General features: G+C 38.8%; 1 protein-coding gene across 2 annotated transcripts in view; it reads right to left on the bottom strand.

Moving 5' to 3' along the window:
- Positions 1–22,216, bottom strand: part of RASGRF2 (Ras protein specific guanine nucleotide releasing factor 2) — a 131,823-nt gene that overhangs the window by 5,892 nt on the left and 103,715 nt on the right. For both annotated transcript variants that reach the window (XM_040580614.1, XM_040580615.1), the window contains exons 19-25: positions 15,431–15,543; positions 6,811–6,871; positions 6,038–6,141; positions 5,336–5,420; positions 4,518–4,715; positions 2,530–2,609; positions 365–482 (exon numbers count right to left, since the gene is read on the bottom strand). In XM_040580614.1, coding sequence (XP_040436548.1) covers positions 365–482; positions 2,530–2,609; positions 4,518–4,715; positions 5,336–5,420; positions 6,038–6,141; positions 6,811–6,871; positions 15,431–15,543 — 759 coding nt within the window. The remainder of the gene's footprint in view (positions 1–364; positions 483–2,529; positions 2,610–4,517; positions 4,716–5,335; positions 5,421–6,037; positions 6,142–6,810; positions 6,872–15,430; positions 15,544–22,216) is intronic.

The following is a 22,216-nucleotide window of genomic DNA, read 5'->3' as shown; positions in this document are numbered from 1 at the left end:
AGATAGATCCTAGCACATATGAAGATTGTGATTACTGCTTTCTGCTGAATCAAAACATCCCTTTAATTTTGGTTATTTCAAAAAGCTGTTTGTTGCTCCTTCATGAGCTTTGGATGGCTTTTTTTTTCTGTCTGCCATTTCTCAGAGAACAAATTGGAGGCAAATTCACCCCGTAAAAATACTCAGTTTACCAGAAGGTGGTGATAGAAGTCAAGTAGTTGCTTTCATATAGCTACCTATCTTGCATGATGCCAATACACGTGTACATCTTAGAAGTTAAATTCAAAGGAGTTATAACTGAAGCAATAATTAACGCACACAATTAAACACCTGTTGGGAAATCACACAAGGAACAGAAAATTACCATTCTCATTTTGGAAAAATTGACAAGGCCTTCCTCAGTGAAGTTTGGTGTTCCTTCTTCAATAAATGCCAGGTCAGTCAGGTACATTCCAAGGTAGGGAACAGCCGGTGGGTTACAACTATGAAACAAGAAATCAGCACAATTTCCTGTAGCTAAATTCGCATACTAATTTTTTTTATAACTCACACAAATTCTTTATTACTTAGCGTACTTCTAATCAACAGGCTGCATTCATTTCTAAGACAAATAGCTTCTCTGACTTCACTTGAGTTGCATTTGCTCTGCCTGTGACAAATTCAATGTATTCTGTCCAATATCTAATATTAATGGCTGATAACCTTTAGCAAAAGGCAGAATGGTAACGTGATGGAGTGAGAGGAAGGACAGGTAAACTCTGGAATCAGAGAACACTTCCAAGCATATTTCGATCCTGGCTCACAGGCAATCTCAGAAATAGATCTTACACAGAAGATAAAATGCGCATGGGAGCGGTCGATGTTCCGCAGTCATGTGAGCAGTCTAGCATAGCAAGGGTACATGTTTGCACGTGTGTGCATGCATGCACTGCACGAGTGTGGAGATATATATACATACATATGTATACACATGCATGTAATTATACCTATTTATACATACACATATGTGTATGTATCTGTATGCGTGCATATGTGTATACCATTCTTTCAAAGTCTATTCAGGCCTTCTCAACAGTGAACACAAAAGAAGGAAGAGAAAGACAGAGAGGTAGCAAAGATGATCTGGAAAACTGGGAATAGAGACCCTAGAGAACAGGGATATCTTTTATTGCAGGGACAGGAGGAATGGGATAATTATTGTTGCTTCCCTAATGCAATAATCACTGCTCCACACTCACTGATTCTTGCCTCAGCAGGAATAGCAGCAAACTTGGTTTTCTGAAGCTGTGGCAGGGTGATGGCTGTACTGTTAACTTAGGCAGATTGCTGACAACGCTTAGCACTGCACCTCATTCTGGGTATTTTTTGTGTGATGGCGATGACTGCTGTATGCAGACAAGCAAACATTAACTGAAAGGTGCATAGGAGTACCTAGAATCATAGAACCATAGAATAGTTTGGGGTAGAAGTGGCCTTAAAGTCCATCCAGCTCACGCCCCCTCCCCCCAACCCAGGCTGCTCCCAGCCCCGTCCAGCCTGGCCTTGAGCCCTGCCAGGGATGGGGCACCCACAGCTACTCTATTTGTACCTGTTCATATCCTGTGAGTGAAAACATTTTTTAAAAAGTGATTAGGTCCCCAACAATATTTTTAAAGTAAAAATTTACTAACTTGAACTATTGAATTAATAATTGAATATATTGAAAAAATATATTTTGAAATGTACCGGGAATTATTCTCTGTTCAATTCTCTGTTTCTCTCAAGATCATTTAAAGTGGTTGTACCACTCAGTCCTACTTCTAATTGCAGAAGCATAAATTGCAAAAATACAAGCTTTGTAGGCATGCAGCTGGAGTCAATACATAAACTGTAGAACCCTCGCCATGGGCTATTTTGGATACCAAAATCACATAAGGTCAAACATAATCTGGCAAATCAATTAAAGAAAAAAATATTCAAGGACTACTGTACAAAAAAGGCAGGCTGCTTTCCAGAGTGGAAGACTACAGGGGACTGGGAGGCTACAGGACAGGAAATACCACCGTCCATTTGTCCTGTTACTATGTTCCTCTCATCAGCTACTGGCCACTGTCAGAAACAAGATAAAGAGGTAAACGGATCTTCGATGTGACTCAGGCTTAGTCCTAAATCCTAGACTTCTTATCTAGAACAAGGAATCTTTGGAATCCTGTTTTTGAATACAAACTTTTATTTATAAACCTGGCTTTACACTTATTGAAAAAGTTTATCCGTGTTAAGTAAAATCCCAACAGGGAACGCTCACACAGACTAATAGTTTAATTTGTTTCAGTAATTCTCTGGAGATACTATATTCATCTATCAGGGCGCTAAATCATAGGATATTCAGCAAAACAATAACACCAAATAGAATAAAACCAGAATGTAAAAAGTTATTAGGGAAAAATATTATCCAATATTATATTAAGGCTTAATCAAAGCCAATTAATCTTTAATGTGTACTATCCACTGCTTATAAAAAACACAATTGTACAGTGTAGGGAAGCATACTTTTTGAGCATTTCTCTAAGGTTTTTAAATCTTCCTTCAGATGATACAGTCTTCTGAAGCTTGTCCATGAGAGCTTTTGTCTAGAAAGAAAATGCATTACAAATGTCACTGCTGTTGCACATAAATGACTGTGATTAGATTTTAGAAAAGGTGTAATTCACTTAGCATCTTCACTCCATTTTCAAAAGTAATAACATAGGCATTAGGAATTTAGCTTTATTGTAGTACCTAGTGCACTTCTGAAAACGGAGATTAGGCAGCATTAAAAATTTTCCTTTGAGTGATACACAGAACCCGTATCTATGCTAATATTATTAGCCTGCAAATTCAGGAAAAAAACACATATTCATTAAAGTAATGGTCAGCAATTCAGTTTACTGTGTAAACAAGAATATTAAGGAGCTGATCTTACATGTTGCTGAGGATCCTCAGCTGCATTTACTGAAATGTGACAGTAAAGGATGTTTAATGTCTTACAGCATGCACTAAGCTGGTTTTGATAAAGTTTCTGATAAAACCTGAATATGTATTTGAAAATATATTACTGAATATATACCTTACACAAATTACTTCCAGTGGGCATCAATCAGAGCCTGGTTACTTCATAAGTGAAATAAATTTGCTTTTCAGTCTATTTATGTTATAGAATTAAGACAGAATAGAGAATCATGACAAAGTTGTAATTTTTGAAACTGAATTTCCAATTAAGAGAAAGCTTTAGGCAGAAAGAGACATTTTCTTTTTTTTCTAAATAGCAGGCTGATGAAACAATCAGATTGTGTTTCCAATAAGTACTGGAGTACTGCAACACCATTGATCTGTTGGTATTTTTTTTAGTTTAACCGAGAAGTTTAAACATCAAACAAATTCTAAACATAAAACTTTTGGGGGGTAAACTCTTATATAACAGTTTGCATGGAAATTATTTTTAACTTCTTTTTAAATAAAAAAATGTAGCACCAACTATAAAGCAGTTGAGCAAAAGCCGACTAGAGAAGGCAGTATGATCAGAATGTATTTTAAGTGGATTTCACTGCTTTGGCTGCTTTAGTGCTTTGCAAAAGCTGCAGAAACGTATGGAGGAGGAAATGCAATGATAAAAGCCCACCTTTTCCATGTCAATTAGCCAGATCTAAAATGAGCAACCTGAAATCTTTCAATCAACTGGAGTAAACTCTGTATGCAAATACTGCCTAACTTAAAAGTGACTGGCTCTGTCCTACCGACTCACTTGCTCTGTAATTCCACCATACTAAAATACTAACCTTTTCCTGAAAGAGCAGAATGCTATTTAAATCATTCAACCAATTTCTCCAAGCCATTTAAAACAGAGAACATAAAAGACTGGATACTCTATATACTGGCTAGTCTCTTTTTTTTGCATCTTGTTTTTGTAACTGGCATTCATTCTCCCAGCTTTAGACATGCTGTGACAGTCTCAGCAGCACGGTAAGGGTTAAAGGGAGGTATTCGCTGCACCTAAACTAGGACACTAAATGAGAAAGAAGGCTGGTTGTCTACAGTCTCTGACGGGTAGTAAAAAACTCACCACCTTGAGGAGCACTGACCTTCCTATTGACTTTCTGCACAGACAGGGAAATACAGCCCCTAGCTTAGACACCTGAGCTGACTTTAGTTATAGCTAGTAACCACCTAGATATGTGTATCTGAAAATGTCTAAATCTAGTTTTCTCAAATAATTCAGTACTTCAGGCTCAAGTCATAGTCTTAGGCACCTGCTGATTCTGTTGAAATCAGTTTGTTCCCACAGATATTTAATTAATGATATAGAAAAAAAAAAAGGATAAATGTAACACAAGAGACCCTGACATTAAACATCAGCACTACGCGGTGCTTCCAGCACATAGTCAGAGTATTATAAAAGTAGAAATATTTATGGGAGGAATTCTGTCTGAACACATTGTTCTCTGAACATACTGATGAATGAAATCTAGAAGAAATCTACTTTTAATCATTATCTTTCTTACCTGTTTGGATACTTTACCCCAAGTTTTCTTAAGTCTGTAGATTGCACTTCTGTTCAAGGCTGATGTGATTTCTAACACACCATTATAATTATGCATACATCGACAAATATCAGCTACTGCTACCCACTTCTCAATTGAGTTAGCCCGGGAGCTGACATCAGCGTAATTCATGATTTGGGAGGCAACAAGGTTACTCATCTGACCAAACAAAGAGGAAAAATTTAGGACACTGAAATATAATTCCTTTCAACATGTAATTATTTAGTGAACAAGGCAGAAAAAACCTAATGCACAACAGAACTTACAGCTCTTAACAAAACCAGAGAAAGTGAAGTGAGAACAGTGTTGTAGGGAAGTGTGTGTGTTGGGGGGAATGATGACATGAAAAAAGGGCAAGAGATGCAACGGGGAGTATCTCCAAGCCAACAGGAATAAAACTGTTTGGGAAGTCTCTCAGTAAAATTCAAGAAAAATGGTAAAGACCATAGATATGGTTGGGGATACAAGGGGCATTTGTTAATTAGATTCAGTGTTATATTTTCAGTCTCTGGGGAAAATTTAGTTTCTTCTGTAAGCAACATTGTAGTACAGTTTAAAATGTTCTACTCTGTCAAATTGCCATTGAAATGCTGAGTACCAGTTCTTGAAAATTAGAACCTTCATGTGCTTTGATTTAAAAGTTTAATCACAAAAAGACTTAACATTCAGTCACTACTAGATAAGAAGTTACATCACGTTGTAAGAAAAAAGGTATTTTTTTTTCCAGAGGTCATAGTGTCAATCGAGTTCCCAGAAAAATCATATTTAAGAGTACTTACATCATTAAAATGTTGACTAGTTTTCATAATATATGGTGTCCTCTCATTTTTATCCACCTTCATCCAGCCCTGCCCAAGAAACTCTCTAGTCATTGAAGAAAGAGAAAAAAAACCAAACAAAAATGCTCTTAATAAGCACAGTACAGAGTCTCTGCCTGTAACTGTAGCCTAAGTGGATTTCAAGTGTACCTCATTTTATTAGAATTTAATTGACACAGCTTTCCACTAATTCCAGCATTTCACTATACATTTTTAATGGTGTCTGTAGCAATTAAATATTATAAAGCAGATTTAATACTCTTTTAATCCCCTCCCCCAATCCCCCATCCTACTTTTCAGTATTGTGACCCTATTTGAAATTGGTCTTGTCAGCTTACGTGGTTATATCCATGTTAAACTGCTGTATGAATGAAACTGATCTGACACTCTCCCCCTGGAGACTCAGCACTTCCATACTATATTTACCCTTCACTAGCCCAGAGCCTTAGACCACAGATTTTTTTTCTTAGCAAAGAACTCAGGCTTTCAAAACACTATCAAACTACAGGGGACTCGGAGTCAATAATAGAAACAGCCGAAGGATGTTATCCTGTTAAGTATGCAAACCTTTTTGTCAGTAGCATGAATTAATGTAGTACCTAGCACTGCCAGTCAGCGCTCAGCCACCGCGCTCACTTCAGTCACTCGTAGCAGAACACTTACTCATAGGGTATGCTTCGGAAAACTACGTGATCTAAAAGAGTTATTTGCTCTGCAAGCTCCATTGCCGACAAAGTTTCAAAGCACTCTGGTTTTGGACAATCTGACTGCAGAAATAAAGAGGACACTTAATGATCTCTTTTTGCATCAAAGGACATTTCAAAGCACAGGGTATTAAAGGACTTCATACGAACTTTCAACACAGAGTTGTAATTAACTTCTTCGCTACAAAGAGGTAAGAATTAAGAAAAATTGCTAACAACATAAGGGTAAACACTGGGCTGGAAACTCACAGGAAAACAGCCACATACCATGTCATGAGTACGCACACAGGTTAAATAAAGTCCGCATTCTGTGTTCCTTTCCGCATAATCGCTCTGTACCTAGTTCCTTGCCCATACTCTTCTTCAGATTAATGCAACGCACTTATGAGATGGCGGTGACTACAGTTTGGAGGGAGGGCACTGCCAGTCAAGGCCAGCTATGGTTCTGATGGTGGCTGAGATGGCAGGTACTTATCATTTCATACATATTAATATAATTTCCTTTTTTTTTTTTATCATGTGATTTAAATCCAAATTCTAAACATTTGACCTGTTCATCTTTGACCTCGCCTCCAAATTTTTACTTTCTCTAAAAGGAAAAGTACATTCCTTATATACAAGAACAGTATTTCTGTCCAGAGTTATAAAGTTGCAGTTGTGCTACATTTTACTGACTTCAAACCACAATATTTCTATAGGAGTATTTATGTTTAAATTTCAAGATAAACTTACCATCTGAATGATATCCTCTATTTTTAAATGGGTATCATCTTGATCGTCCTGAGAAAGAGCTCTGAAAAATTAAGTAGCAGAACATTCTATATAAATAAAATTGTCTATGGCTATGAGAAAACCTTATCACAGATTGGCAATCATGTTTACATAAAATAAAATCTAAGAATGCAATTGAAAAGGTAAATGAAAAAAAAAATCTATTGCCTAAAATATCATGCCTTGTTTTAAGTATAAGTGTACAAAATGGTATGACATAAGGTAAAATGATAGTCATGGAGGCTTAAAACCTCTGAGCTAAAACCAGCATACACTGTAGAATGGTCAATGACAATACGCACTGTACTTATTTGCTCATTATACTGTGACAAGTTTTCTACATCTATCCCACTCCGACTTTAGTGCAAATGAGTTTGGTGGACAAAGAAAAATTCCCTTTTCAAGAACTAGACTGGCAATGCAAAACCACGGTACAGTAACAATGATATTTAATCAGAAGGTCACTATCCTGAATAATCCTAGGAAAGCGAAAGGTGGAAAATTACATCTTAGGCCTTTTCTCTGATTTTTATACTGTGCTACATAATATTTTGGGAAAATGTTTGAAAAATCAACATCTGAGAAGTGAAGACAGCAAAACAGGCATGCATAAAACAATGATTCACTGGGAAGTGTTCTTACTTACTGGCACTACACTGTCCTATTCAGTGTCCCACACAAAGAGCTGAGTCTTGAAATAAATAACAAACTGCTAGCAGATTTTACTTGTACCAAGTACATGATTTGCATTCAGTAATACAAGTGTTCCAATCCAAGTAAACCGAGCTTCCAATTCTGCTACAGGAAACTTGTGATTATTAGTGTTATTTCAGAGTGATGGGTCAAAAATGAATGCTGCAGAAGTAGTAAGCATTCATTAAACCCTCTTTACCCTAATGTAGTATCTTGGCACATAATTCTAAGATCTTATCCCTTCATTTGGAAAATAAAGACTGAATGAAACCTTGAACAGACTGGATTTATGTAACGTAGGAAATAGAAGGTTTAGGGAGAAAGAACAGTAGGTCAGTATGTAAAAGACTGCCTATAAAGACACCAACGATACAGCAAGAAGCCACGGGACTGATTCGCATCAGAGGAGATTTAGTTTCAACATTAAGTTTCCTTTTACAACTGCAAGTATAGGTAAGCAACTTCTGCAGAAGTTGTAGAGTACTCATCAGCTGAATTTTCAAGGAAAGTTTAGACGACCATTTTCAAAGAAGAACCAGTTCTACCGGTCATTCCAGAAAGCACTGCAACTGCACCAGGTATTTTCTCATGGTCCCTCCGATTCCTCATTTTTGCACCCTGTAGCAACAGACTTTCCACATACCAGCTGGAGAAAGGGTTAAAAGAAAAGGAATATATTGCCTGGAGACTTTAGCTATGAGTGTAGGATATGGAATTTGTACTATGTGGGTGGGGAGGAAGTGTTAATGCTTAGTACACTACGTTCTTCTGTTGTGGGTTGCTGTGGTTTCCTTTTGGTTTGCCAAATTGGAGGAATTGGCTAAAAGCAGATCAGATACAGAGAGAAAGGATCTAAGAAACCTCCTTGTCTTCACCTTCAGCCTATCAAATCCACACAAAATGTCCCTTTCTTTAAAGGAGCTGGAATCACCTTATGTCTCATGGGCAAGCCATGCAAAGTCTTGATTGTCTGCTTCAGGAGAAACCTAAGCTTCTTCTCCAGATAATAATGGTGTGCAGCCTTGGTAACTGGAATCAGACTGGCAATCTGTCTTTCCTAAGCTGCTTATCTTCCGCTGTAACTCATGCCTGGCGGCCCGCAGAAAGGTATTGTTTGTCGTATGACAAGAGCATGTGCTTCCTGGCGATAAAAAACCAGAGAGGGCTTGCCCTTCACCACCAAGTAGTCTCAGCAATCTCGTAAACTCATCATTTGAGTTCCTTACACATAACTTTATACTGGCTGGAGTTCTTGTCTTTGATACAGAAATGACTGTATTTGCTTAAATAAAAAATAAAATAGGAAACATTAGATTCTCAAAAGGCTGAAAATAGTTAACTTTCCCCTCACCTTTGCTTCCTGATATTCTCTAACATGACATCTCACAATTTGTGTAGAATTCCAATCCCCCATTCTAAAGAGATGAACGGTGCTTCCACAGTGCTCCCATGAAAAAAAATTCCTCCTTTTATCCATAAATGCTTCACATTTACATCTGCAGAGGACAACGAATCTCTAGACATGATACAGCTAATTATTGATAGCATCAATAGTAACTTCTGCTTCAGTCTGCACTGTTGGCAGCTTTGGGATACCTAGTTTCAACAGAGGTCCAGGAAGCTAGGTTGAGCTGATCCGTTCTGCTTGGGCAGTTCCTACTGCACTCCTTGGACAACCTCCTGGAAGCTGTGTAAGAAGTGCAGGTCCGTGTGGAAAGAATTAGGAGAGAAAGCAAAGGGGAGGAGAGATTCTGCCGGACTGTTTAACGGTACCCCTCTGAGGGAGCACTGAATGGGCCGACACATCCATTGTTATCCTTACAAATAAGGAATTAAATATATAAGGAATAACTTTCTAATCCTTAGAGTCAGCAGCTAAAATTAGACCTATCTCTCACTTAATTATTAATATATTAATATCATAAAATATTAAAATAATTTTCTAGTGGAAGCTATTAACATCTGTCTCCTCATTCTTTTATGGTACATGGAATATTATTTAAATATTTTGAAATCTGGTTTAAGTTATAAAGCCTGAAATTTATTGTCCGGTGAGATCATACAAGGCAGAAAATTTGTCATCATCAAATTTTGACGTCTACTTATCCCTGGATTTCATTTACATTGATTCTGAAGAAGAAGAAGGAGGAACGTTCTTGAACCACCCTTTTTTTTCTCCAGATAGGACAATTTATTGAAGTTATTCACTGGTGTTCACTCTGAACTTTACACCTTGCTTCATCATCAATGAAATTTTACCTAGATTTCAGGGGTTAGTAAATAAGGCTTATAAAATCTCAAGCAAAACATACTTGTAGGTTTGCCTAGCTTTCAGAACAGATATTGAAAAAAAGAAAATGCAGCTTTTTTACCCTGCAGAGAAACCCTGTCAGTCCATTCAACAAAAATCTCATCGCACACAAAACACCAGCTGTTCTGTTTGATGACTCAAGAAGGCATGAAGCAGCTCAGTATCTCTCAATAAACACTTTCCTTGCCATTCATATTCTATACAGTCTTTCCCAGAGCTGACCATAAAATCTTCGGAATAAAACCCAACCTTTCTTCTTCCTCTAATCTCTGCTAACAAAGGGACTGATTTTCCGAGAAATTTATATGTACATATGCATACATAGACTCAAAGGCTAGATCAGTTTGTAAAAAGAGACATTTGTACCCAATGTCCTTCAAGGAGACAGTCCATGGAAAATAACCCACATGCAGGCTCAGAAAGCATAAACTTTCTTCCACAAGTGTTTGAACATTGAATTTATGACAATAAATGCTTTTTCTAACCTAACTCTGAATTGCTCTGCTTTTCAGACTCCAGAGTAGACTACGAAAACTGAAATGCAGGGAAGCCAAGACCTACGGTGAGGACTTAGTGGCAAACCTGATTTCTGACAGACGCTGGTTTGTTATGCCAAGCCCTTTTAGATACAAATGCCTGCAGCAAGCACCTCTTCAGAACAAGCAAAAAGCCTGCTTTATGACACTCGCCTAGAAATTGGGTGAATGACTGTTTCCATGAGGGGCATGTCAACTGGCTCACCCCTCCTTCCCATTTTGAACCTGTCCCAGAGAAGCCTTTTGAATGAGTTTCACCAAAACTTCCAGTTACGACAAATTTGTGCCTGCACATAGAAAGTATGCTGCCAAAAATCTTCCAATTGATTTCTAATGACAGTAAACAAGACCTCCAGGTCTAGGTGGGTAATTTATATTCCTCCTCTTAAGTAGTATTAGATGAAAGCCCTCCATCTAGAAGAAAACAAAAAAGATAACATCTTTCCAAAGTAGGTATGTGGTGGTGATGGACCAAGCAGCGTTTCTCCAAACCAGACATAGGTAGCTGAACCAAAAGAAGAACCTCTACACATTTCCACAAGAAGAAAGACTCTCGATACCTTTAGGACTTCCAGGCTGGGCTTTACGTCCTCCAAAGTCACTGCTTATGTTCTGTAATTGTTTGAGAAAGGAAGGTGTCTTCTATGACCTCTGGAGGAACAGTCAGGATAACTAATTTCAGATAATTTTGGTGGACATAATCTGCTTCATGATGGGCAGTTGCCTTGGAAGGAGTGCTTCATTAGCTGTCTACAGTTTGTTTTGTGGTTAGGTCCTTCAGTTAGACACAGTAGGTCCCTGTATTTCTAAGTCAATACAACGAGGAAATCACCTCTGTGATTTCCCCTCACCCTGTCATTGTAACCTATGGATGGTTCAAGGAACTCAAGAAACAATTTTATTCTATTACAGGCCTTCTCTTAATATTCAGACCACTGACTATAATCTGCCATGTTGGCAAATCACCGAAAATCTGTAATCTGATGCAGAAAAAAGAAAACAATGGTATGAGAGGTCACTGATATTGAACACTGTGCCTCTTCACTATGTCTTGGAGCAGTTTGGGAACGTCTGCTTAAAGTTTAGCAGTTCTTGGTCCAGGGGGACAATCTTGGTTGTCCCTACTACAATAATTAGTAATCTTCAGAGACAAGTAATAGAGAGAACTCTCCCAGCTTGAAGAAGCCCATGTTCAGCATTTGCTTTGACCTGCTTCCACAACCGGCCACAGCACCATGGGAGGCATCATGCAAGAATGTCAGGGAAAGCACCGTTCCCGTGTCACCATATCCTCTTTACACCAGAACTTTGCTTTTAGTGAGAATATAGAAAAAAACTTTGCTCTTCTGGCACTAGAAACCTGGTTGTCAACTAGGTTCATACATGTATGGTCAGATAGAATGCAGGCATGTGGACACTGTCTCTTCTGCTTCTGTTGGTTTCTCATTCTTCACTAAACTGGTTCCAGAATTGAGCAAGGACCTTTTCAACCTGCCAGAAAAGCTAAACCCTCCTGATAGAAAGCACTCCTCGGTTTTATATATTGGATTATAAGAAAATCAAGTTTTCAAAGAACAGTCTGGAGTTGGCTCCACCTCTGAATCCACTAACAAGCTGAGAAACTGGAGGACCAGAGGGACTCCTGCTTGACACCCCAGTGGCCGAGACGGTTCCTGAGGCAGCCAGAAGTGAAGTGTGTGTTCACAGTCCCCACGGGACAGCAGGTCACTGATGAGGACTACCAAATTGATAATTCTAAAAAAAAGCTTATAAATATTCCCATTTTAATGATGTGCAATAAAAGTGAAGGCTCGTGGAAGAGTGAAGGAACACACACCTCTGTGTCACTACCACAGATAACAGTTACATGCAAACAACTACATTCAACTGCAGATCATTCCTTAAATCCTGTAATGCCCTTTTCTCAGTCAACTATATAGCCTTGCTGAGGGCGTGTATCTCCAGGAGTCACTACAGTGCTTTTTTTAAAGCTTGGAAACCACTTCTAATTACTAGACAACCCATTTTCCTGAGGTGATTTATGAACCAGAGCTCCTCCTTCCAGTGAAAGTGTGAGATGTATGACACATTTGTGTATTTCATTCCAGATGAATGATTTTTTTGTCCAAAATCAGAATTGCTCCAATACACTCTTTCTCACAAGGTTACTGAAGGAGTTCCCATTCCTCAAAAATTAATTTCTCCTTACCAGCTGACCGTTAACAAATTTGACATGCCTGGCAGATAATCGCCTCCTGTGTGGCTGGAGAACAAGCCCAAGTGCTTCAGATCACAGTTTCGCTCAGCGTTAAGTCTTTGGGACAGTTTGGTTTATGTGATAATATTTTTGACTTGGAGCCTATGTCCTGCTGACTGCAGCTTAACAAAAGTTTAAATTATTACAGTTGTATTCATGCAACAGCTTCTATCTGAACATTTATTTATGCTACACCTCTTATTTGAAAGTTTATGGGCTGTTTGTGTATGTAATCAACCTACAGACAGGACATAGGAGTAATTTCAGCTGCTAATGAAATATGGTTGCTACTGGAAATGGAACACAGCAGGTTTTTTGAACGCTTGGGACAGCAGTACTGTGTCACTGCTGCTTACTGGATTTCCCATTGGAATAGTATTGAAATCATACTGAAATTTGATTGGAAATTGAAATACTATTGAAATATTTAAGACACAAGTTGTCCAGCATGCATATATGTTAGCAGCATTGCCAGTCTTGAAAAGCAATAAAGGATTTTTGATAACCAATGTTAGCTAAGGCTTAAATTTCACGCCTCATTCTGAAGCGGGACATCCATGCGCTCAGCCGAAAGGACTAGTCCTGCACAGCAAGCCACCACCGATGGCTCGTATTCCAGGGCCAGTTTGTGGGATGTAACCAAGTACTTATGATTCTGTATGGCCAAATCTACAATCAACCCACACTGTTTGAAAAACCTGGCGGCACTGGGGTATACAGCTGCAAAGCCTGACGAAAGATGGCTTGGCTGAGGACCATATCTGAGGAAGTCTTTATTCTCTACCTGTTTCCAACAGAAACTCCCACTGAGAACTTGGACAGATCATTTTTTCATGCTTTATTTGCCTGCTTGTGAAGCGCCATAATCTGTTCCAGAAATACTGTCAGGATAATGACTACAAAAAAGGATTTAAAAAAATGCAATGTTTCTACAAAATATTTCAAACGAGTTAATTTTTAATTAACTTTCTGTTCAATTTCTGTACATACATTTTTTCATTTTTCTAAAATTTTATTTTCGAGTACTGTTTTTTCCACTGTCCCTCCCTTTTGCATTTTCTTTTCCCCATTTCTCAGTTTTCAAAAATTTAACTTTTTCAGAATTTTCACTTCTTAAGAATTTAACTTTTCCTTTCTTTTTTTTTTTTCCAAAAGAAATACAGTGCGAAAATTCACAGGATGGTCAAAAATTTAGTCTGACTTTTTGAAAAATTCTGAAAAATGTTTACTGGAAATACCTGATTAATTGTATTCACTAGTATATACAGTGTGCTTAAGATGCCACAGTAATACATGCTAGAAGGGAAGAGAGGACAGGCAATACCCACCAATTCACAGACGAGCAGTAAAAGGATGCAAATGGGGGCAACTCACGGTTTATACATAATTACCAAGGTCCCACTTTTTGATGCAACAGCTAATGGAAATTGGCTAACTGGAAGCCGTACAGAGGAATTGCTAACAAAGTTGTATGTTAAAGGTCCATAATCTATCCCATTACTCTGCCAGGAACAAACAAATCAGGTTTATTTTCTTCTATTTTTTTAAGAAGCTAAAGGTCTTCTGGTAATTTTCCTCACTATTTCTAATAAATATAATAATTATTATTAAAAATTAAATTAAAAAAATCTAATACAGATTGCTGTCACACATATTATTAAAAGCCATTATCCTAATCCTTTTTGCTCTTCTTGCTTGCTGTTTCTTCTGAGGAAATACATGAAACGAAGTTACCACTTTTACTTGGAATAACAGCACATGCAGTATTATTAAAAAGGAGGTTTATTTTTATTTATGTAAAAATTAAGTATGATCTCATTGACATGAAGTACTTTTATTAAAAAAATATCTTTGTTTCTTGAATTTGTTTGACTTCTTCCTTCCTAAGTGAACAACTTGCCCCTCATTCGTTTTTCACGTAAGTATCTGATGGGGAAACCTGTCAAAAGGTTGTAGAAAATTCAGACGTACTGCATTTATTGCACCCTTATTGGGTTTCCAGCAGAACATTTACAAAAATACTAACACAGCACATCACAGACTTATCTGTGTTTTTTCATCGTATCGTATTTTAAACACTGCCTAGTCTTTAAATGTTTACTGCTCCTTAGCAATGTAGGACAATTTACATGAAAATCAGTGGCTATAAAACACTCATTTTTAGTAGATGCAATTATTTTCACCGATAAATGTATACGAAGATTTGTCTTTCTGGCATGACAAGACACTTAACTCTGTAATACCAACCCTAAGTAACAAAATAAGGTGTTCTAACCCTGACTTAAATAGTTATGCAGAAGCTTAAAGATCTTTCATTTCATGGGACTAATACAAGAATTCCTCCCTGTAAGCTATCCAAAGAGCTTTGGATGTGATGCCAACACAAAGGAAGGTGCAAGCACGGTCTTGTTAGGATGTCATGACACATTAGGCTATCAACGGCCTCTTGTCCGCTGAGCAGAGTGGATGGCTCATTACTGAGGCAGAAGTTCCTCAAGGTATCACAGTGAGTGGTGTCGTGGCTTTACTGGACAGCATTTTTCCCTGCTGCATAAAGACTGAACCCATGGCTGCAAGCTGCTCTGCATCAAAGTTTTCTAATACAGGTATTTTTATGCATGAAACTTAAACCACGCTCTGTTTTATAGCTAATAAAACACTTAGTAATCCTTCCAAATTAAAAACTCTGGAGAAAAACCAAATGCTGTGAATTCTATGGTACATGATCCCCTAATTACTTCACATGCTGCAGTTAACATACTAAACTACTAGAAGTGTATTTACCTCAGTATATTTGCAGTAGCTTTTCTTTCTTGTGGCAGAAGGTCAGGGTCTCTCAAAACTTCTTCCAGCAAATTCAACACATTCATTTTCAGCTCGTTGTTCAGCTCAAAATCCTACAAAGGAAAACAATTTTACCTCCTTTTGTCTTAACAATGTTGGCCAAATAACTGAAAGAGTATACTTTTGTGAGTTTGTTTGAAGGGTTTTTTGCTATTACATTTGAAAATATTTAGAGAAACAAAAGGCTGTAATTTATTTCCTCTTCTGACCTTTATCTTCTGTGTGGAAATGGGCAAATCACTTAACCTTTCTCTTCTGAAGTTAAGAACTGCGTCTCACCAATACCCACAAAAATTCTCCAGTGATGACTATAAAAGCAGAAAAACTGTGTAACTGCACTACTGAGACCGCTGCCTAGCAAGGCTGGACACTGGGGTTTTTTTCACTCTTCTCGAGTTTGTCTGTTTATCAGCCTCCCATTCCGGCAATTCTTATCTCATACTCATCCTTTTGGAAAGGTCTGCTTTTTTTTGTTCCAGGTAGTGGAGTACTCAACCTAATAAGCTTGATAAATCAGACTACTGCTCCCTGGCATTGCACTTAAGGGCTTCAGCATCTTAATTACTTCTGAGGCAGACTGATACCTGACACAGGGCTGCAATTCAAGAACACAAACACACTGTTGATCTCTGATACTGGGGAAAATCAAATAATAGAACAATGTACGAGCTTTAAGGTGGGAATGTACAGGCAACTCTTGGAGTAGGCTCCAAAAAATGTTTCTATTTAGGTCAAAGCTAGCATTTCAATAAGAAAACTAAACCCAAAACCTTCAGTCATCTACTGCATCACAGATCTTCCTTGGCAACCCACAGTTGCTTGCAAGCAGGACCATGTTTGCGGCAAGCCCCTGGGAGCCTTCCATGGCAACAGAAGCCATGAAGTTACAGAAAATGGGAAATACTTGGCACCTCCCTGCAAGGTCTGTGTGTTTCATTTTCCCAAAAAAACCAGCTACAACCCCTTCTGTTGTGACAGGCTCTTAAATTGACAAGATGCCAGGAGATGGGTGCCTCTGGGGAGAACCATCCCAGTGAAGACACACACCATCACACCATGGGTTTCACTTCAGGGGATGTGGGACCATCAGAGTGCCCCCAAAGTTAAAAAGGAAAGTGATGCTTAATTCCTAAAGGAACTAAATACTTAAGATGAAGGCAAGAATTCATGTTCGTTAAGGAAGGTGGTGTCACAGCCACGTTTATAGCACTTTTTGAGAAAGTTTATTGCTCAAAATGTCAGCACTTAGGAATACCCTGCTGCTGTCTGCCAGCAAGCCCCTGGGCACTTCTCTCCTTTTACAGGCATCCCCTTTTCATTCTTCTACAGTCCTCTCACCTGAGCCATTAGCCGCAGATAATTCATATGTTGACACCAATTAGCATATGTGTCTTAGCATACGTGTCTTAGTTTTTTGTGATGGTTGTCTGTATTAGAGGATGCTGGAGAACAGGAAGCCATGGAGTGTTAGAGTTTGGGTGGGGTATCAGGCATATACCTCACAGTTCTGGGGACTCATCGTGTTTGTTTAATAAATACATTTTCTATTGCCATTGTTAAAAATGCCTTCTTTAGGAACTGTTTTAGCATGTTTGCAAAAGAAGACAGATATTTCCATTTATTTATTTATTTAGGGTATGGAGATGGGACTAATTAGTGAAACCATGAAGAATGTAACTAAACTAATGACAGTATGGTTAGCTCCAATGATTTTTAAAATACAACCACTGGAATATGAAACTATCAAAATTTAGTTAAAGGAGAAACCTGGAGTCTGCACAAGCTTAAGCAACCAGTGTAATTAATATTAGTATTGTCTGTCCTATGGCTCGATGGTAGACACTGTATAAAAGAAGTTTGGTATCTTTGCTAGTTGTGCTACAGAAATACCATAAAAGAACAGAAAAGGTACCCAAGAGCTGACAAGTCTAACATCCCCATTCAGCATGTTGGGTAAAATTCTCTACCTGCCACTGTAAATGGACAGATCACAACAACATGATAAGGATTTTATCTCCAAGTATGCTTTTCAAACCATAATTGGTTGATTATTTTCATTACATGGTATTTTTCCTCGAGACTTCTTTATTGCAGCTATGACCAAAAAAGTCTATACTTAAAAGTTGTTTCTTTTCTAAACAGGATGGGGCAACCTCACCTATGAATATCAGACTCAGTAAAAACAAAGGCATTTCCATTTTTTGCATGTTTACAAACTAATTCTTCTAAGTGATGAAAATTGATACATTGTATGTTAATAGCAAAAGGTGTCTGTTGAGTAACCTCTACAAGACAGTAGTCCTGGAATCACTGGGGAAACTCATATTGTTGGCAAACTATATAAAAACTTAGTTCCTAGCGTTAGGGCTATTTTCCTCTTCAATTACACTGGTTTTGCTTTGGAAGAAAGTTCATAGTGGAAAGACTCACTTCTCTAACCTCAGAAAAATGAGAAGCCCTAGACCCTCTGTCAGCATCGCCACCCCGAACTATGACGGATGACAGGGACTGGTTAGGGACCATAGACAGAGGATGGATGGGTTTGTGTGATTCCTTCACTCCCAGGCACTGTCACTCCTCCACACCAGCCTGACCGCAACTAGATGTCAACCCACAGCACAACCCTCCCATGGGACAGACCTGGCCCTTTGTCCATGCAATTTCTGCAGCTGTTGTCTTACTGCTCAAAATCTCTTTGTGCCTGGAGGTACTCTTTTTTTTATAGCAATGTGCCAGCTGCTTCTTACAATGTGAGTAGGAAAAAAAAAATGAAAAAAGGTGGGATTTGGAAAAAAACTGGAGAGCTATTCTATTTTTCCATTGAAGTTCATGATTAGGGGGTACTGAGATTCCGGTGTGATGAGCAATATACAAAAAATCTAGGGAAATCATTGCACTTAAACATGTACATATACTTAACTATGTAGAAAGGTTAACATGAGAATTATATAAACACCAAAATACTTAGCAACCAATTCCAAATATAATTTATAATAATAAATACAAGCAGATTATATCTATTTGTATTATGGGCATTATATATGAATATATATTCGTATAGTATGGGCACACATAGATCTATATGTAGATATATTATATACACATGTACCACACCTCGACAGGAATTTTTAGACCACTTTTGTGACATTTTTCTGTTGTATCACCTGTTAATATGTTTCACTATTTCTTCCAGCCATTGGAAGGACTTGCAGCAAGACCCTGCCACCATCCTCAGCACTGAAGGCTGGCAAGCTGGAGTAAACCTGCTATCCTGGCTTACATTTAAATTGCTGCACATCTTAGACCACCCCAACGCTCAAAGAGACTTTCAGCTGAAATTTACGTATCACAGAAGGAATACACGCAGGCAGGCAAGAACCACTCAATTTTCCAGCAGGCACATTTCAGTTTCACAGAGGTCTAATTCTTTGTGAGAGGCCACATACCTCATATTTTGGGGTCCATGTTAACCTAAAGATTTGTGGTTCTTACTCAGATTTTCCTTTGAGTTAAGCAGAGAAATTAATGAAGATTTCCAAGCAAAATTTAAACTTTTATTTTTAAGTCCATTACTGCCAGTAATGGGAAAAAGGAAATCGTAGGATAAGAATAGGATGTATGAAGTTCCCAACTGACCAAAAGCACCGTGCACCATGTTCAGTACCATTTATTGAAGTTTCCAGCAGTAGAAGACTATAGCAACAGAAAGAAGTGTAATAATTTTGCTCTTACCCCCCCGCACTATGAAAGCAAAGGCCTGCTTTGTAACTACAGAGCACCAAATTCAGCATGATTACATTTTAAGTAGACATAACCAGTCTGTTTATCTCTGTCATGCACAGAATTAGACAGCAATGTTCTCTTTTTAAAGTGCAAGCACATTCCCTTGCCAGGAGAAGATAGGAAAGCTGTGCTGCAGTATGAGAAGTGCTTCAAAAGCAACCTATTTCACCTGAGTGAAAAAAAAGTAAGAGGGGATGATGGACTTGGAATCACTGACCAGAAGAAAAGAGACTGCAGCAGAAGGAGCAGAAAGCAAGAAAAAGGAAACTTAGCTATGCTGGTGAGGTACAACTAGAAATATGTAGATTTACTATCGGCGGTTTACACAGAGAATATAATTTTCAAGTTTTGACACGGGCTCAGAGAAACAGAGCCTGTGTCAGGGAAACAGGAATTTATATCCTTGCCCTTGAACATGGAGGTGCTGGGGTGCTTCTTGTGCCACCGGCGGGGCCGCCTAGAAGTTTTTCCTCCCATCTTTCTTTAAATCTTCCTAAGTGAGAGGAAATATTCCTCATCTAAACAACATGAAGAAACATTGAATAACCCAGACAAATAAAAGGGAGCTAAAACTGAAGAACCTAATTTATATTTGAGCACATCAGTGATAAGGACTACAGAAAACACTAGAGGGAGGGAAGGAAGTGGTAGGTGCAGGAGGGAAGACAAATCTACTGAAAGATTGTTTACAAGGAATTTAGAATATTTTTAAATACACGAGTTTCGCCCTACAATTTTAATATATCCACTCTCATGCCAAAGCGTAAAGAGAGAATTATTTCAATGGCATCAGTGGAGTGACTCTTAGTCTTGTATACCTGTCCTGGTTTCAGCTGGGATGGAGTTAATTTTCTTCTTAGTAGTTGGTACGCTGCTGTGTTTTGGCTCTGATGGGAGAACATTGTTGACCAGACACTGATGGTTTTAGTTGTTGCTGGGTGATGTTTCTACTAAACCAAGGACTTCTCGGTTCCTTGGGCCCTGCCAGCCAGAGGGCTGGGGGGGCACGGGACATGGGGAGGGGACACAGCCAGGACAGGTGACCCAAGCCAGCCGGAGAGGGATTCCATACCGTGGGACGTCATGCCGAGTATATACACTGGGGGAAGGAGAAGGAAGGGGGGACATTTGGCATTATGGCGTTTGTCTCCCCGAGTACCCGTTAGGTGATGGAGCCCGGCTGCCCTGGGATGGCTGAGCCTGCCTGCCCCTGGGGCGTGGGGAAGGAATTCCCTGCTTGGCTTGGCTTGCGTGCGCGGCTTTTGCTTTACCTGTTAAATTGTTCTTACCTCAACCCTGGAGTTTTACATTCCTTTCTGATCCTCCTCCCCATCCTCTGGGTGAGGGGGAGTGGGCAAGCGGCTGCGTGGTGCTGGGTTGCCAGCAAGAGTTACACCACAACACAGCAGATCAAACTCTATCAGAGTTAACTGAAGTTAATTTAGTGTTGCAGTCCTCTACAACAATATTTAATTTTCCAGCATAAAAGCACACTAACTATATCACATATAATTGTGCTGTGGGAAATGTTTATAAACTCACCTGCAACAGATCATTTACACATGTGGAAGGCAGAGATAAACGATATAACTGTCTATCAAGGAAATTCATCCCGGAACTTGAAATAAGTCTAGCTTACTTCAAGAAGCAAGGAAAGGACAACAGCTTTGTCTTTGAGTTTGTTTCAAGTGCAAAGAGTTGGTCAGCATTTGGGAGAGAGTGCCAGTCCTGATTGTACAGTATCAGTGTTAGCCTGTCACTCCTGATGGAATATAATCAGGTTAAAAGTGCAAGCTATGTTAATAGCATGACTGAGTAATTTTCAGCACATACATGCAAACCACTGCTTATCTAAGCCCTGTGTAATCCTGTAGTACAAAGAAACCTTTAAAGAAGAATCCAGCCATTATGTATTGTCAGATTAAAGCGTTCAGGACAGATAAGAAATGTGACATCCCTGCCTCCAAGTCCTGGGATGCAGTACATTCATCAGCTTTGCAGAAAGACCTCAGTGAAGAAGGACCTGTCAGGCTTCAGCAGAAGTGGGTGCAGAGTACTCCTAATTAGTTTGACTGAATGCAAGCTTGGCTGCTGTTCTGGGGGTGACTCATGTTCCCTGAAGGGTCATGGTATAGCAAACCCTTACACTTCCGCAATGTTTGGACAGAGCGTAGCTGCAATTAAGTGCATTACTATTCAATGCATAACTGTATTCTGCAAAGGGCATAAGTTTATGCGAACTGGACTTCTTCACTAAGTGACCAACAGCATGCTGGAAGGCTCACTCAGGGCTCTCTTGCTCTGCCTCTCTCTGGGGCAACCTCTCTGTTTCTTCAATTCACTATTTGCATCACGGTGCCTGTTTATTTCAGAAAGAACCCCAGAAATTTCTTTGCTGTTTCAAGGCAGAGGCCAGAGGTCACAGTTACTTGAAATGTAGTTATAATGCAGCATATTTTGCTATCAACCAGTAAGTTGGCATAACTGTAATTTGTTCACATTTCTACAATAAACTTACTGTAACTTTGCCAGCCATCATATTCATTACTCTATGGCATTAAACATGAAACAAGTGGGGGTCATATAAAGCAATTTTTAGCTTACTTTTTATTCCAAGATACCAAATGGAATTGGCCAATTCATGTACGCTATTTTTAACTAACTGAAATCATCTTTGCTTGAACAAGCCTTTGTATACACGTGTCCTCCATAATCCCTAAGAGATATTCAATAACTACATCTGCAAAACCTTGTGTTGAAAACCTAACACAGCTTCATCAGAATGAGCAAGAAAATTACTTACTTCACAGCTGGAGCAAAGCATGCACCAGGCGTGAGATCACAGAATCGTTCTGGTCTGAAAAGACCTTTAAGATTATCAAGTCCAACCATTGACCCAGTACTGCCAGGTCCATCGCTAAACTATGTCCCTAAGCACCACAT

Source organism: Falco naumanni, chromosome Z (genome assembly GCF_017639655.2).
Source record: "Falco naumanni isolate bFalNau1 chromosome Z, bFalNau1.pat, whole genome shotgun sequence".
In the NCBI taxonomy this organism is placed as follows: domain Eukaryota; kingdom Metazoa; phylum Chordata; class Aves; order Falconiformes; family Falconidae; genus Falco; species Falco naumanni.
Note: the sequence above shows the minus strand (reverse complement) of the source record. Positions and strands in the feature narration are given on the sequence as shown.